Source organism: Apodemus sylvaticus, chromosome 8 (genome assembly GCF_947179515.1).
Source record: "Apodemus sylvaticus chromosome 8, mApoSyl1.1, whole genome shotgun sequence".
NCBI classification, from domain to species: Eukaryota; Metazoa; Chordata; class Mammalia; order Rodentia; family Muridae; genus Apodemus; species Apodemus sylvaticus.
The window spans coordinates 89,995,368-90,009,230 of record NC_067479.1 but is presented as its reverse complement, the minus strand read 5'-3'; the positions used below and the strand labels follow the sequence as shown (position 1 = coordinate 90,009,230).

The following is a 13,863-nucleotide window of genomic DNA, read 5'->3' as shown; positions in this document are numbered from 1 at the left end:
GGTTTCTATGTTAACAAATATGTTTTGCAACTATTTTAGGTGAGCTAGAGAAGTTGAAAAAGGAATGGAATGTACTGGAAACTGAATGTCATTCTCTAAAAAAGGAGAATGTGTTGTTGTCATCAGAACTGCAGCGGCAAGAGAAAGAATTGCACAAGTATGTGAGAATTTCCCTTTTAACTTCAAAATATTTATCTTTAATTTTTATGTAAATTAAAATTTTATACTTAAATATCATTTTGGAACAATATGTTCATCCAAACTGGTTATATGACAAGATAAACATAGTAAATATTATATCATTTTGTTCCTTTTGCCACCCTATCCTGAAAGCCTGCTCCTTTTGCAATGCCCTAGAACTCAGCTCCAGTTGGATGCCCCTGCTGTACCACTCCCCACTGCTGAAAGCAAAGAGACAGACCCAACACTGAAAGTAACTTGTTAACAGTGCACTGCTATACGCTAACAGATAAAAGTGTTCTCTCACCCCATCTGTTAGTCGGAATGCTGATCTAAAACTACCACAGAGTTTACCACAAGAGGCATAACTTTAGCCTCTGAATCACACAGGAAGAGGCTAGGAATATAGCAAGTTATGGAGGACTTGGGGCTGCGGGTTCCATCTGTGGGACAGAAGGGGTGAGAGAGATTTTGAAAGATTGAAATTGGACCTATGGCTTGCTCCATCCTGTCTAGCCAGGGCAGAAAGCCGCAGGTTCAGTAAGACCTTGTCTCCAGAGGAAGACATCTGACATTCAGTTTGGCTTTCCCTTATTCAGGAATGTACACACCTGTACATGTACAAATACACATACAGCGCACATGTTGATACACAGGCCACACACACACACACACACACACACACACACACAAACTGTCTTTATGGTGGGTGGCACACCCTTGTAGCCCTACACTTCAGGAGGTGGGGGAGGAAAGAGGGAGGGAGGAGGACCAAGAGTTCAAAGTCCTTTTTAGCTCTACAGTCTGGGTAGCCTTATCTCAACCCCTCATCACTTTTAAACTCAGTTAGAAAAGACCTGAAGAATAAGATCTGCTGATTTATTAAGCCCCTCATTATAATACCATGAAATCTCACAAAACACTTTGATTTTCTCTCTCTTTTTAAAAGATTTTATGTATTTTTATTTTATATGTATGTGTGTTTTGCTTGCATATAGTAAGAGTGCCATGCATCTGTAGCCCTTGTATATGCAGTGGGCATTGGATTCTGTAGAACTCCAGAACCACTGGAACTAGAGTTACAGATTGTTATAAGATGTTGGATCTAATACCCTCTTCAGTTGTGTCTGAAGACAGCTACAATGTACTTACATATAATAATAAATAAATCTTAAAAAAAAAAAAAAGCCCTTCAATGCCTATGTATACTGGCCTGATACTATCAGAGTCACCCCTAAGAGTCTGCCTATTGTATAATCAAAGTGAGATATATGCTCTGTAGTTCTTTATTTATAGTATTGAATTTGATTAAGTTCCATTCTTAAAGTCATAATACTGTCACTTTGAAAATCTTATATTAAGTCGGGCAGCGGTGGCGCGCACCTTTAATCCCAGCACTTGGGAGGCAGAGGCAGGTAGATTTCTGAGTTCGAGGCCAGACTGGTCTGCAGAGTGAGTTCCAGGACAGCCAGGGCTACACAGAGAAACCCTGTCTTGAAAAAAAAAAAGAAAAGAAAAAGAAAGGAAGGAAGGAAGGAAGGAAGGAAGGAAGGAAGGAAGGAAGGAAGGAAGGAAGGAAGGAAGGAAGGAAATCTTATATTAAAAAAATGTTTTATATGTGTGGGTGCTTTGTTGTTTGTGCATGTATACCCCATGTGCGTGCGTTGCCTGCAGAAAGCCGAAGATGACAGCATATCTGTGGGACTGGAGTTACAAATGGTTGTGGATGCAGAGAATGAAACACGTCCTCTGGAAGAGCAGCTACTGCTCTTAATCACCGAGCCATCTCTCCAGCTCTAAAACCCTTAATCACCGAGCCATCTCTCCAGCTCTGAAACCTTACATTATTTTCTTTCTTTCTTGTTCTTTCTTTCTTTCTTTCTTTCTTTCTTTCTTTCTTTCTTTCTTTCTTTCTTTCTTTCTTTCTTTCTTTCTTTCTTTCTTTCTTCTCTCTCTCTCTCTCTCTCTCTCTCTCTCTCTCTCTCTCTCTCTCTCTCTCTCTCTCTCTTTCTTTTTGAGACAGGGTTTCTCTGTGTAGCCCTGGCTGTCCTGGAACTCACTCTGTAGACCAGGCTGGCCTCGAACTCTCTTACATTCTTTTAACTGCTTGTGGGAGCTCATTTTTCACTAAGCCAAATACGTCTTTTTTTTTTTTAACTGTTATAAAGAATTGAACAAGGAACTATTATTTTTTATACTGAACATTGGACCCAGTTTCTTGCTCATGTTAGCCACATGCCCCACCACTGAAGTACATCCTCAATCTCTGAAAAAGGTTCATTCATATCAAGTTATTTTCCTCATGTGTAAATTTTTTAAAAGATGTATTATTTATATGAGTACACTGTAATCTGTCTTCAGACACAACAAAACAGGGTATCAGATCCCTGTGAGCCACCACGTGGTTGCTGGGAATTGAAGTCAGGATCTCTGGAAGAGCAGTCAGTGCTTTTGACTGCTGAACCATCTCTCCAACCCAATGTATAAATTAATTTTAATAGCAAAGTATAAAAATAATAATGTAATTGAAGCTGGAGAATAGCTTCAGATACTATATTAATCAGGGTTTCTATTGCTGTAATAAAACCCCATGACCAAGGCAACTTGGAGAGAAAAGAGTTCATTATATCGAACAACTATCAGGTCACAGCCCATCATTGAAGGAAGTCAGGGCAGGAACCTGGAGGCAGTAACTGAAGCAGATGCCATAGAAGAGTGCTGCTTATTGGCTTGCTTCTCATGGCTTACTCAGCCTGCTTTCTTATACAACTCAGGACCGCCTGCTGAAGGGGTCACACCACTCACAGTGGAATGGAGGCTTGTACATCATTCACCAACTAAGAAAACACCTCACAAGCTCGCCCACAAGGCAGCCAGTAAGGGGCATTTTCTCAAATGAGCTTCCCTCTTCCCAGATGATTCTAGATTATGTCAAGTTGACATAAAACTAGCCAGCACAGAGGTGAATGTTTGATAAAAGAGGACACTGAGAAACTCCTTGCTATTTGTAGTGTTGTACCTGTACACATCTAAAAGCAGGAAATGTTTATTCAGAGAATAAGGTGAACCAGTTAAGTGACTTGCTCCATATCCCACAATTCATTTGCAGTAAGGCCATGGTGATGGCGCTTCTCTGTTGAGCAGGGTTACCTTTCACTGAAGTTAGCAGTGATTCCTGTGCTTGAGGTTTCTGACCCCTTCTCTTTTCAAGTACTTAATCTTATAACATAGTTAAAATACATACTTCTATGTGTTTATGGTACAATTAGTAAAGATAATTTGATCTACTAAAGTACAGTTAGGGCCCAGCATGGGGTGCATATCTTTAATGTCAGCATTTGGAAAGAAAAGGCAGATATCTGTGAGTGCAAGACCAGCCTGGTCTACAAAGGGAGTTCCAGGCTAGCCAAAGCTACGTAGTATGACCCTATTTCAAATCAGGAAAATAATAAAAGCAAAGAAAACTCCAAATATACAATCAGTCATTTCCTTCTATTTATATTATTTATAAAATTTCTACTTTTCTGTTTAAAAGGATACAGCTTTGAACTTAAAGGGATTATTTAAAGGGATGCCTTTTCCTTACTGAAAGTATCTTACTTTTTATGCCATTTTCTCCATTGGTGCAATGCTGAGGACTCCAGGCATCTTCTGCGCCCAGTATCTGCTGTGATGACTGTCAGTATTTGTGTTGCAGTTCTCAGAAGCAGAGTTCTGAGCTCACAAGTGACCTCAGCATCCTTCAGATGACAAGGAAAGAGCTGGAGAACCAAGTGGGATCCTTGAAAGAACAACACCTTCGGGATGCAGCTGACTTGAAATCTCTCCTCAGTAAGGCTGAAAGCCAAGCAAAGGATGCGCAGAACGAGGTAAAGCGCAAAGACGTTCTGAGTCCAGTCATGGGTGGACTTAAAGCCAGAGTCAAGTCAGACATCCATGCAACTTAGAAATAAAGAGAAGCAGAAACCATATTGTCTGTCAGTTGACACTTGGAACACTCCAGCCTGGTTATTTCTAGATGTGCATCATGGTCCATATTGAGAGAATTTATCAAGTGTTTGTTTTCAAACATACATAAGAGTTAGTTTTAATTTTTTTCTAACAATTGACTGATATGAGAGATTTTTGTAGCAGAATCCTGGTGTGTTGTTTAACTGTCACAGAGAGTGTCGTATGTAATGCCTTCCGGAGGGCTAACTAGGACAGCACTAGTGCTGGACACACACACTCCTGGGAGAGTCATCCCAGAAACTGGACGGCTGAGGCGGGAGGAGTGCAATGAATTCAATGCTAGGCTGGGTTACATAATGAATCCTAGCTCAAAACACCAAAGTAAAACTTACATACAGATAGGCATGGTAATACACAACCACAGTCTTAGCACTTGGGAGGTAGAGCAGGAAAATCAGGAGTTCCAGGCCAGCCTTGCAGCATAGTAAGTTTGAGGTCAGTTTAGGCTATATGAGATCCTATGTCAGAAAACAAAAAAGGAAGAAGTTATTTGAAATTCACCTATGTACAGGCAGCCAAATGCCTGTTCTGTGAAACTGTATTTTCCCTCTCTGCTTTCTTTCTGTCTTCACAAATGCACACACTTATATTTTCATGTGATTTTGCTTAAACCTTGATTTCATTAGCTTTTTAAAGAATGGTGTTAAGGAGGGTGTGAGATCGACTTTGGGAAGGACCTACCCACTGTCTTTCTGGACAGGATAGGTACATTTCCTTAAAGCTGACCATAGGCCGGTACACATTGTGTTTGCTACAGCTGGTCTTCCTGCACTGACTCCTGGCCAGCTCAGGATGCAGCTATCAAGCCTGTGTGCCTATAAGGGAGCAGCAGCTGCAGACTTAAGCAAGATTCCTCCTAAGTTAGGGGGATGTAGGAGACAGCTTTTTGTCATTAGAAATGAATTTTCTGAAAGTTGTTTAGAAAATTTGATTAATGCAAGTTTCTCTTTGCACTTTGCCTGGAGTGTCCTAAATTTGGAAATGATTATTGTTCTTCTGTCTCTGTGCTTGTTTCTAAAGGGGAAAAAAAACTACAACAGTTTTCATATTTGTGTAGATACATTAATGTTGTAATGTTCTGCTTTACCTGGTTAAGGATGTATATTTTAGGAAAATCTTCATTTGATTGAAACACAAATTTTGTGCCAAAGTAAATATTCTGATATTTAATACTGTAAGCACTTTGTGTCCTTCCAGACGATGTGCCATAATTCTTTCAATATTTGAGAAGAATTTGTGGTTGGAAGATGATTCTGTCCTATGTTATTATGAATACATTAGGCATTTGTTGCATTATTTGTTTGTCTGCTTCCAGTCACTGAATAATCAGTGCCAAATGCTTTAACTGTTTGCACAGATGGCAGAGGCATGTTGTCACAGCATCTAAACTGTTGCTGGTCTTTGGATTGCATTAAATGCAGCATATTTAAAAATATGTCTGAACTTGTCAGTATGTTTCTTTCCTATTTTCTTGTTCACTGTTTTTCCTTGTGAAATAATCTATGATCATCATATCCCTTTGTAATGTGGAATTGCTCTGTTTGTCTTCTGTCAACATATTGGATGCTAGTCTGTAAGTAAAATAGTTTTAATAAGGTTTTTTATCTCTGTAATCCACTGCAAATACATTATTACTTTTTAGTAATGCATATTTACTTCTTTTCAACATTTCCATTTGCTCTCATTTCTTTCTTGGAGTCATACTTAATGTGCTAAAAAAAAAAAAAGAAAAGAAAAGTTCCTGATTATGTGTTTTTAATGCTAGAAAAGGTTAAACAATTGCAAGCTGAGCAACCCCACATAAGATTATTTTCATGGAGAAGAGCTACAGGTGCAGGTAATATTTTGCACTATTTCTGTCTTAAGAGTGAAGTCACTGGTTACTTCCAAGTTAAAAAGCAAGAGGGAGCAGAAGGTGTGAAGTTAAGGCTATAGAGGATGACCTTTGCTCTGCTGTTTAAAGCTTTATCTATGGCAGTTTTTATATAAATAACGCCAAGGAAAAAGTATGAGAAATAATTTTTTAATGTTCAATAGTAACAGAAAAGAACTTTATATCATCTTTATATTTGATTTTATAAAGCATTTATTTATTTTAATTTAGTGAGACTATGATCTCAGAGTTTAACCAGTTCATGGCATACACTGGCAATCTCCACACTTCGGAAGCTAAGAGAGATAGGTCTTGAGTTGTTACCAACCAAAGCTACATAGATCCTGTCTCAAACCTACCAAGTAGAGAATATGTAAAACATTGGACATCTAAGTCTACCCTGAAATGACTGACTGATGCATCCCTCTTCCCCAAGCACTCCTGTGCTGGAGCTGTGCAGCAGTGGTCCCGACTGCTGCTTTCTTATCCTTCTGCTTCACGGTCCCTGAAGTGGATTGATGATTAAGGGTTCTGATGAAGAAGATGGACTAGATGTAAAAATGGTGGACAAGGAAGGGAAGGAGAGGATAAGTTTGGTCAACAAAGCAATTTTGGCTTGTCCTTTACTAGTACTATTAGATCACTGAAAGCTGATTGTGTTCTAAGGTGTGAAAACTAGACTGTTATCACTGGATTTTTTTCTTGGCAGCCTCCTAGTAGCCATCTGCCTTCTGGGAGAAATTCATAGACTATCAAGTGAAAAAAAAAATGCTTTCACAAAACCGTGGATTTTAGTCTTTAGTTCTTTTTCTAAAGTACTGTCCAGGGTTGTTCTGGGAATGTTCTTAGGTAACAAAATGTTCCTTTCATATTTTTCTTTGCCTTCCTGGTAACCTCTGTGCTGACCCTGACCTCTTCCCTATCCCTTTCTCTTCTAATGTTTTATAATTTTCATCTTTCTTTATATTTGCCTTTATTGAGTATTGATGAGGTCCTCTCCACTCCATGGTGTTTTTATTTCAAGAGCACTATTATAAAGGAATCCTTTGTTACGTTTAGAATATAGGTAGAGAAGAACTGAACATCTTCCGTTCTCTTAGCCATGTTAGAGAAGAGGAGGAGTCTTTCTGACAGACTACACTCATGGAATGTTTGTTTTCTATTCAGTCCTTGTCTTCCTGTCTTCCTTCTGAAACACTCAAAGTAGAAGTAGAGAAGTAGAGAAGTAGAGATAGTAGAGATATGCCCAGCAGCAGAACAGTGTCCTTTTGGGAGCCTAGCCATCAGTAAGCGGCAATATCTAGAAATGGAACCAATCTAGAATTCCAGCTTCCTGGAAACAATAAAGATCAAACCACACCTGTGTATCACATTGGTTTGTTCAAGGGATAGTTTGTATGAAAGTCATGCATTACTCACACATATTCATACTATGTCTTTTTAGCGCTATTTGTCTCTGTGTATAGTGCACGCACGCACATGTGTACACACACACACACACACACACACACACACACACATTTTCAAGAGTAGAAAATGGCTTGTTCCTTTATGGAACCTTTCCTGTTAGAAACAGATTTTTAAAAGGTTTTTAAATTGGTGCTAATAGGTTTTAAGTGTCAAATTTCCCAGTTTTTGTGGTCAGAAGCCATTTCTCTGCCATATTTGTTTAGAAAACTCTCTGATAGCTCACTGATGATAGCCACCAGTGCTGAGGAATGGAAGACCTATAAAAGTTAATGCCCTTTATTTTAAGAGTAAGCAACTTGGCTAACAAGACTTCCTTTTAATTACCAGGAAAACACTGCCATTTAGTTTACCATTTAGTTTAGGCTATAAGATTTGTCTCTATCTGGTTTTCTTTGCTCAAAGGAAAGTTTTCAATTTTCCCCCTTCTTACTTGATGGAAGTCATGACCTTTATATTATAAACAGATGACGACACAGCTAATTACTTAAGTCAACATTAAAGATTTCTTACTGTGAGAGTCAGGGACTCTTATCCTTCTCCATACAGAAAGACTTGGTGTTGAAAGTTATTAACAGGTCCCGGTACATATACCTGTCTAGAACCATAACTGCATACCCGTTTTATGTCAAGTCTGCACACTCTTTTTTTCTTTGCCTTTAGTATGAAAAGACACAGACTGTTCTCTCAGAACTGAAGTTGAAGTTTGAAATGACTGAGCAGGAAAAGCAATCAATCACAGATGAGCTCAAACAGTGTAAAGACAACCTGAAGCTGCTGCGAGAAAAAGGAAATAATGTAAGTGTTTACCCACTCGGCTTAGGTTCCTTCATGAGGAATGTCAGAGACTGGAGAATGTCTTTTAGAAGACTTTATTATGCTGTGCAGAAACTAACAGCCTAGGTACTGAAGCGTTCATTATGAACATGTATGACAGAACCATTGTACTGTGGGATCTCTTTCTTTCTAAGTAAGAATTTGCTCCTTTAACATACCCCATAGAGAAGCCTGACTCCTGCCTGGTGGAAAAGAGCTGTCAGCACAACAGCTTAGAAGAATGGTCTGGTTTGTGCGGATGAGTCTGAGGTCTCTCATGAAGTCATCGTTGGGCTTGTTTCTTTCCGGTCGAGAAATGAAGCCTGAGCCACAGGGAGTCGGGGGATTGTTTAGGAGACATGGGACATGCTGGTCCTTAGCATTAGGTTGTCCTGGAAAGCAAAACTTTAGTACGATTTTTGTTTTTATGCTAGTAATGTACATTCTCAAAAGCTTTCTGTTTATCTGGCATCTGTATTTAGTAAATTGGCACAGGGCTTTCTAATGTAAGAGAGAGAGAGAGAGAGAGAGAGAGAGAGAGAGAGAGAGAGAGAGAGAGAGAGAGAGGAGAGAGGAGAGAGGAGAGAAGGGAGAAAGAGAGATAGGGATGCAGGCACAAAGATGAGAAAAACATTTGGCTGTAAATTTAGTTTGCTAACACTTGATTCTCACGTGTTAGAAAGGTCTTTCAGATGATGTTGTCCTAAGTTAACGTTGTGTTGTTTGTTTTGGCGACCATAGCTTTTGTGGCCCTAACTGACGGATGTTCAGTGTGGTTGGATGTGCTCTGAGACTTACTCCAAACTCTGTCACAGCTTGGACCCTGCAGTGGTTGTGAGCCACATGCTTCCTGTGGCTGCTTCCTGCGCAGCACAAGCACACACGGGTGGGCTTGCATGGCCACCCAGTCCTGTAGTTTCCACAGAATGCTCACGAGTGTCTCGGCTGTCCTTCGCTTACTAAAGTTACAGGTTTTAGACAGTAAAGGATCGCTGCTTAGGAAGGGGCGCTTTAGGAATGGAAAGGTTGAAGGCTTTATGCCAAACAAAAGGAGATTGCATTTTTAGTGCATAGATTATAGAAATCTTCTAAAGCATAATAGTTTAATATCTTTTTATTTGTGCTAATTCATATATGATTATAGAATTTCAGTCCACTTCCTGTTAAATTAAACTATAAAGACATCTTGCATGGTCAGAATGACCCTCCCCATGCTGTTACTATTTATAGGTGTATCAAGCAGTTCACCTTGAGGACAAATTCCCTTTTTTGCCACATAGGCTTATGTTTCCACATAATCCCCTTCCCTTTAAAGAAAAACAGATACATTTAGAATAAAGGAAAGTTGTGAGCTTTCGTCTGCCTGTTTATTATGCACTGTGCTGTGTCTCTTGCTTTATCACATTCACATTATAATACAAAGATGAAATCTTAAGCTTTAAAGCAATACTAGCTCAAAAGTGAAAGAATTTCAGTTGGAAGGAAAATGGTTTTTGTTGCTTGGAAGAACAGAATATACCCTATCCATTGCTGTGAAAACATATTTATCAGCTAGTGGATTTCAGATATTACACAAAACATGTTACCAAAACAGAGCGTCACTGGATAAACTGCCCTTGCTCTGTCTGGATGTGTTTCATTTCATTAGACTATTTGGAAACAAGCACACTGATTATTGCCTCCAACTGTTCCTTTTGAAGTAGTAGTTTCTTAGTATACATATCACAGCCCATCATTCTGAAATGTGTTAGATGTCTTTACAATATTTGAATTGGTGCAAAAGCCAAATGGTATACTTCTGTTACCTCAGTCTTCCTTTCCTTCTCCACTCACCCACTGGGGTCTAAATCATCTTATCTGATTTTTTTGCATAGCATAAAATGATTTTTAATATCCCTTCCCTTCTTCAGCCCTCCATATTACAACCTGTCCCAGCCGTTTTCATCGGCCTATTCCTGGCTTTCCTGTTTTGGTGTTTCGGTCCATTGTGGTAGAGAAAGGTACAAGCACTACTGTTGAGTCCTTGTCTGTTTGTCCCTGTCACCTGTTTGTGCCATATTTGTAATAGACTGCATGGCAAAACCACACAGATATTTTGTTACCTGAAGCAAACCCTTCATTTAGTATGCTGTGTGTTTGTGTCACACTAATGAACAATCAGCTAATCACATAACATTGTGTCTTGTTTCTTTTGTAGTAATGCTAACCATGAATTAACCCAAAGCTAACCTGTTGTTAATATACTTCCTTTAACTGAGTTTTTATCTCTAGCAAACTGGAGAAAGCAGTGAATTTCTGCAATATCACCAGCACGTCCCAGTTATGTGTTCAGGCAGAATTGACTGAGAAATGAAGAGTTTGCATCTTGGAAGTTTGCAGCTAGCTATGTTTCCTCCTTTCCTCCCTTCTTCCCTTCCTTCTTTTGTTTCTTCATTCCTTCCTTCTTTCCTTTCCATGGTATAAAGTTGGGTTTTTTTTTCCCCTTTAATCCTTTGCCTGTTTTCTGTGAAGACGGAAGAACATGAGATTACTGTATTGATCCGTTGGCCCCCAACACCCACACCAGTGAGGGTTCGCCTGTGAGAGTATGGGGGACTCTGTAACAGACCTTTCTGAGCTCTGATCTGCACATCAGCATTTCTCCAGAATACTTTCAGAATACCAGTAAGAATAAAGGTAGCAACCAAAGTAAAGGATTTTGTAAACCTTCTGAAAGCTGGCAGGACAGGTCATCTGCACGTCGCCTTTAACTGGCAGTCGAGCTCATCAGAGGAGCCCACAGGCAGGGTTCTAGTGCCCCTTGAATCTTGTCTGACTTGCATCTTCTTTGCTCTTGAGTTACAGGATCAAGCTTGAGCCATTTTCTTTTTATCCCCATCTTGGAACTCAGATTTTCATAGAATAAGTGTTTCAGCAGAAGCGTACTGTAGGCATCACATTTACTGAAATCTGTGGATAGAGTAAATGCAGCAGAGTGCCCAGAAGCACATTTAGAAGTAACCCCTAAGTTTCAACTCTAAAAGCTGTCCCAGACTTTCCTGGGACGTAACAGTCCTGCTAGTGTGCCCCTCCTTAGTTTCTTTCCTTTTGAGACGTACCTTTACAACGCAAACACAAGAGTTTTCCTACGGTCTTTTAAGTGTGTGGGGCTCAGTTCACCAAAGGGTTGAATATGTATGAAAAGAGAGGGGAGAATGTGAGTCTGACTCTTGGTTTCTTTCCACACAGAAACCCTGGCCCTGGATGCCCATGTTGGCGGCCCTGGTTGCGGTGACAGCTATGGTGCTGTATGTACCAGGTCTGGCCAGAGCTTCTCCATGACAGTGTGTCTTGAGTCTGTACACCGTCCTCCCTCTAGAAGCTGGCACCACACTCATGCTGGAGACAAGCAGAACCATTTTCTTCCTTTTTACCTCTTAAAACAGCAAAGTGCAAGAATACAGCTGTAGGGTCATTGCTTTAACTTATATAAAATATATCTGTCTATAGAGAGGATATAAAGTTGTGAATTTATTCGGTTTTACATGTAATTTTTAAATTAGTACATTGAGATTCAGAATATTATGGTGGCCTAAAGTAGGCTTCTTAGTGCACCAAATTATTTATACCATAAATTTATAGATATTTTACTCTGAATTCTAATGGCCACACAATTCATTTTTCTGATTCGATAACTACTCAAACCGAACAACCAATACATACATGGGAAGAGAGGCCCTGTGTGCTCAGTGCCTATCAGTTTGAATATATACACACACACATATATATATTTTTTTTACATATTTACGCCATTTTTACTTGTTATAAAACCACTGAGCTATTGGGAACAAGACTTAGACAATTATTTGTGTGGATTTTTTTTTTAAAGGAAAAATACATTTGGAAAATATTCTCTTATAATAATTACTTGGGGAATACATACATGTTTGTTCAGCCTTAATGTGACTTGAAGATGTGAGGGACATCAACTTTGAAAACTTTCCATGAGAGTTTGTATTTTCTTGAGCAAACTGAAATATTACTGGGAGCAAAAACATAAGTGCATAATTTCAATGCAATCAACCAAAATGTTGAGTGAATTGGAATGTAACTTACTAAAAACCTCATGTATTTAAGAAATGTTTTCTTTAAAAGCCAAGTTACCTTCTCATATACAGCAGTTTAGAAAGCATGATTTTTTTTTCTGTCATCTGTTCCTCCAAGCATGTTTAATTGAAGGAAGAATTATATCTGTTTAGATAAGCCTTTATTGACTTAATTTGGTTATGATGTGGAGCTAATTCACATTCAAGGTAAACTGATGTTCTCTGCTAACAGATTTCTTGGTTGGGTATACAAATGGTTATTCTCTTTTTGTTGTTAATTGGAACAGCCTGTCAATTAGTAGCACTATTCCCAAGATTGGTATTGTTCCATACACAGTGTCACACCTAAGCACTGCTTGGCATTACACATTTAAACACAAAGGTTAAAGTTTAGCTGTGTTTTTGTACAGCACCATAGTGATGTCAATATCCTAAAGTATCACATAGTTAAATTTTCTTCAGTCAGTGAAGATTGGAAGGGAATGCCAGTGAATTGGCTTGAGTGTTGTATGCGAATACCCAGATCTAGCCAGATACTGAAAAAGGAATTTAGGATATAATTTGCCTCGTGATATTTGGCAGTTATTGTTTTTACTTTAAAAGTTGTATTTAAAGCTATTTGGGATTGTTGCCGGGAGAATCACTAGATTTATGGAGGAATTAGCCACAAATGACTTGTAGAAAATACTGTCATATAGTTCATTTTACCATTCTCTGTTGCAGGAAGCCACTCCACCACAGAATGCTAATATGCCAGTGGTACCCAGTACCTCTTGTATATAGTTATTGCAAATACTGTTCTGAAATGCATAACTTCAAAATTACCTTTTTTAAAGTAAATAATTGTTTGAAATCTATTTTGTAAAGATAAAACGTACAATAGAATTTCTGGAGTACAGATTAAACTATTTGCACTAACACACGTGATGTGCATGATTTAATAAAATAACTTTAATCTCCCTTTGCATGTTTGAGTTGTACATCATTGAAGCTCTTAGTGCTGGCTCTGCCTTCAGTCATCCTTAGCCTTGCTTGAAGTGACTTGGTATTAAATATGTGGTAGATGTTCTTTGGAGTTTAAAAGAAATCTCTTAAGTTTTCCTTAACTTACCATTACCCCCTTCCTCCTTCAGTATTACCACTGTTAAAATGTGACTCACTTGTCAGACTCATGGCACTAACTGTAAGGCCTACTGTCGATATTTGCTTTATCCATTGTAGTTATTTCCAGTTTTAAATAAGCCTGTTCATAGACAGTGCCTCCAGTTTGTTTCAGTTTCCTTCCGGGTTAAATAGCGTAGGATTGTTAAATTGTAAGCACAGCAGTTAGACTCTGCGCATGCATTTAAGGCTACCCTGGACTACAGAGTAAGGCCATGTCTAAAAAATGAAAACAAAGCAGAAGACCGTGGTGCTCAACCATCAGAGCCA

General features: G+C 38.9%; 1 protein-coding gene across 26 annotated transcripts in view; it reads left to right on the top strand.

Moving 5' to 3' along the window:
• Slmap (sarcolemma associated protein) overlaps positions 1 to 13,399 on the top strand; it is a 115,752-nt gene extending 102,353 nt beyond the window's left edge. For 14 of the 26 annotated variants that reach the window (XM_052189935.1, XM_052189927.1, XM_052189932.1 and 11 more), the window contains 5 exons: positions 40 to 157; positions 3,878 to 4,049; positions 8,195 to 8,329; positions 10,258 to 10,347; positions 11,576 to 11,673. In XM_052189935.1, the coding sequence (XP_052045895.1) occupies positions 40 to 157; positions 3,878 to 4,049; positions 8,195 to 8,329; positions 10,258 to 10,341 (509 nt within the window). In that variant the 3' untranslated portion in view covers positions 10,342 to 10,347; positions 11,576 to 11,673. Of the gene's footprint in view, positions 1 to 39; positions 158 to 3,877; positions 4,050 to 8,194; positions 8,330 to 10,257; positions 10,348 to 11,575 lie in introns of all 26 variants that reach the window. The other 12 variants (XM_052189934.1, XM_052189926.1, XM_052189931.1 and 9 more) reach the window with 1 other exon arrangement.
• The last annotated feature ends 464 nt before the right edge of the window (positions 13,400 to 13,863 follow it).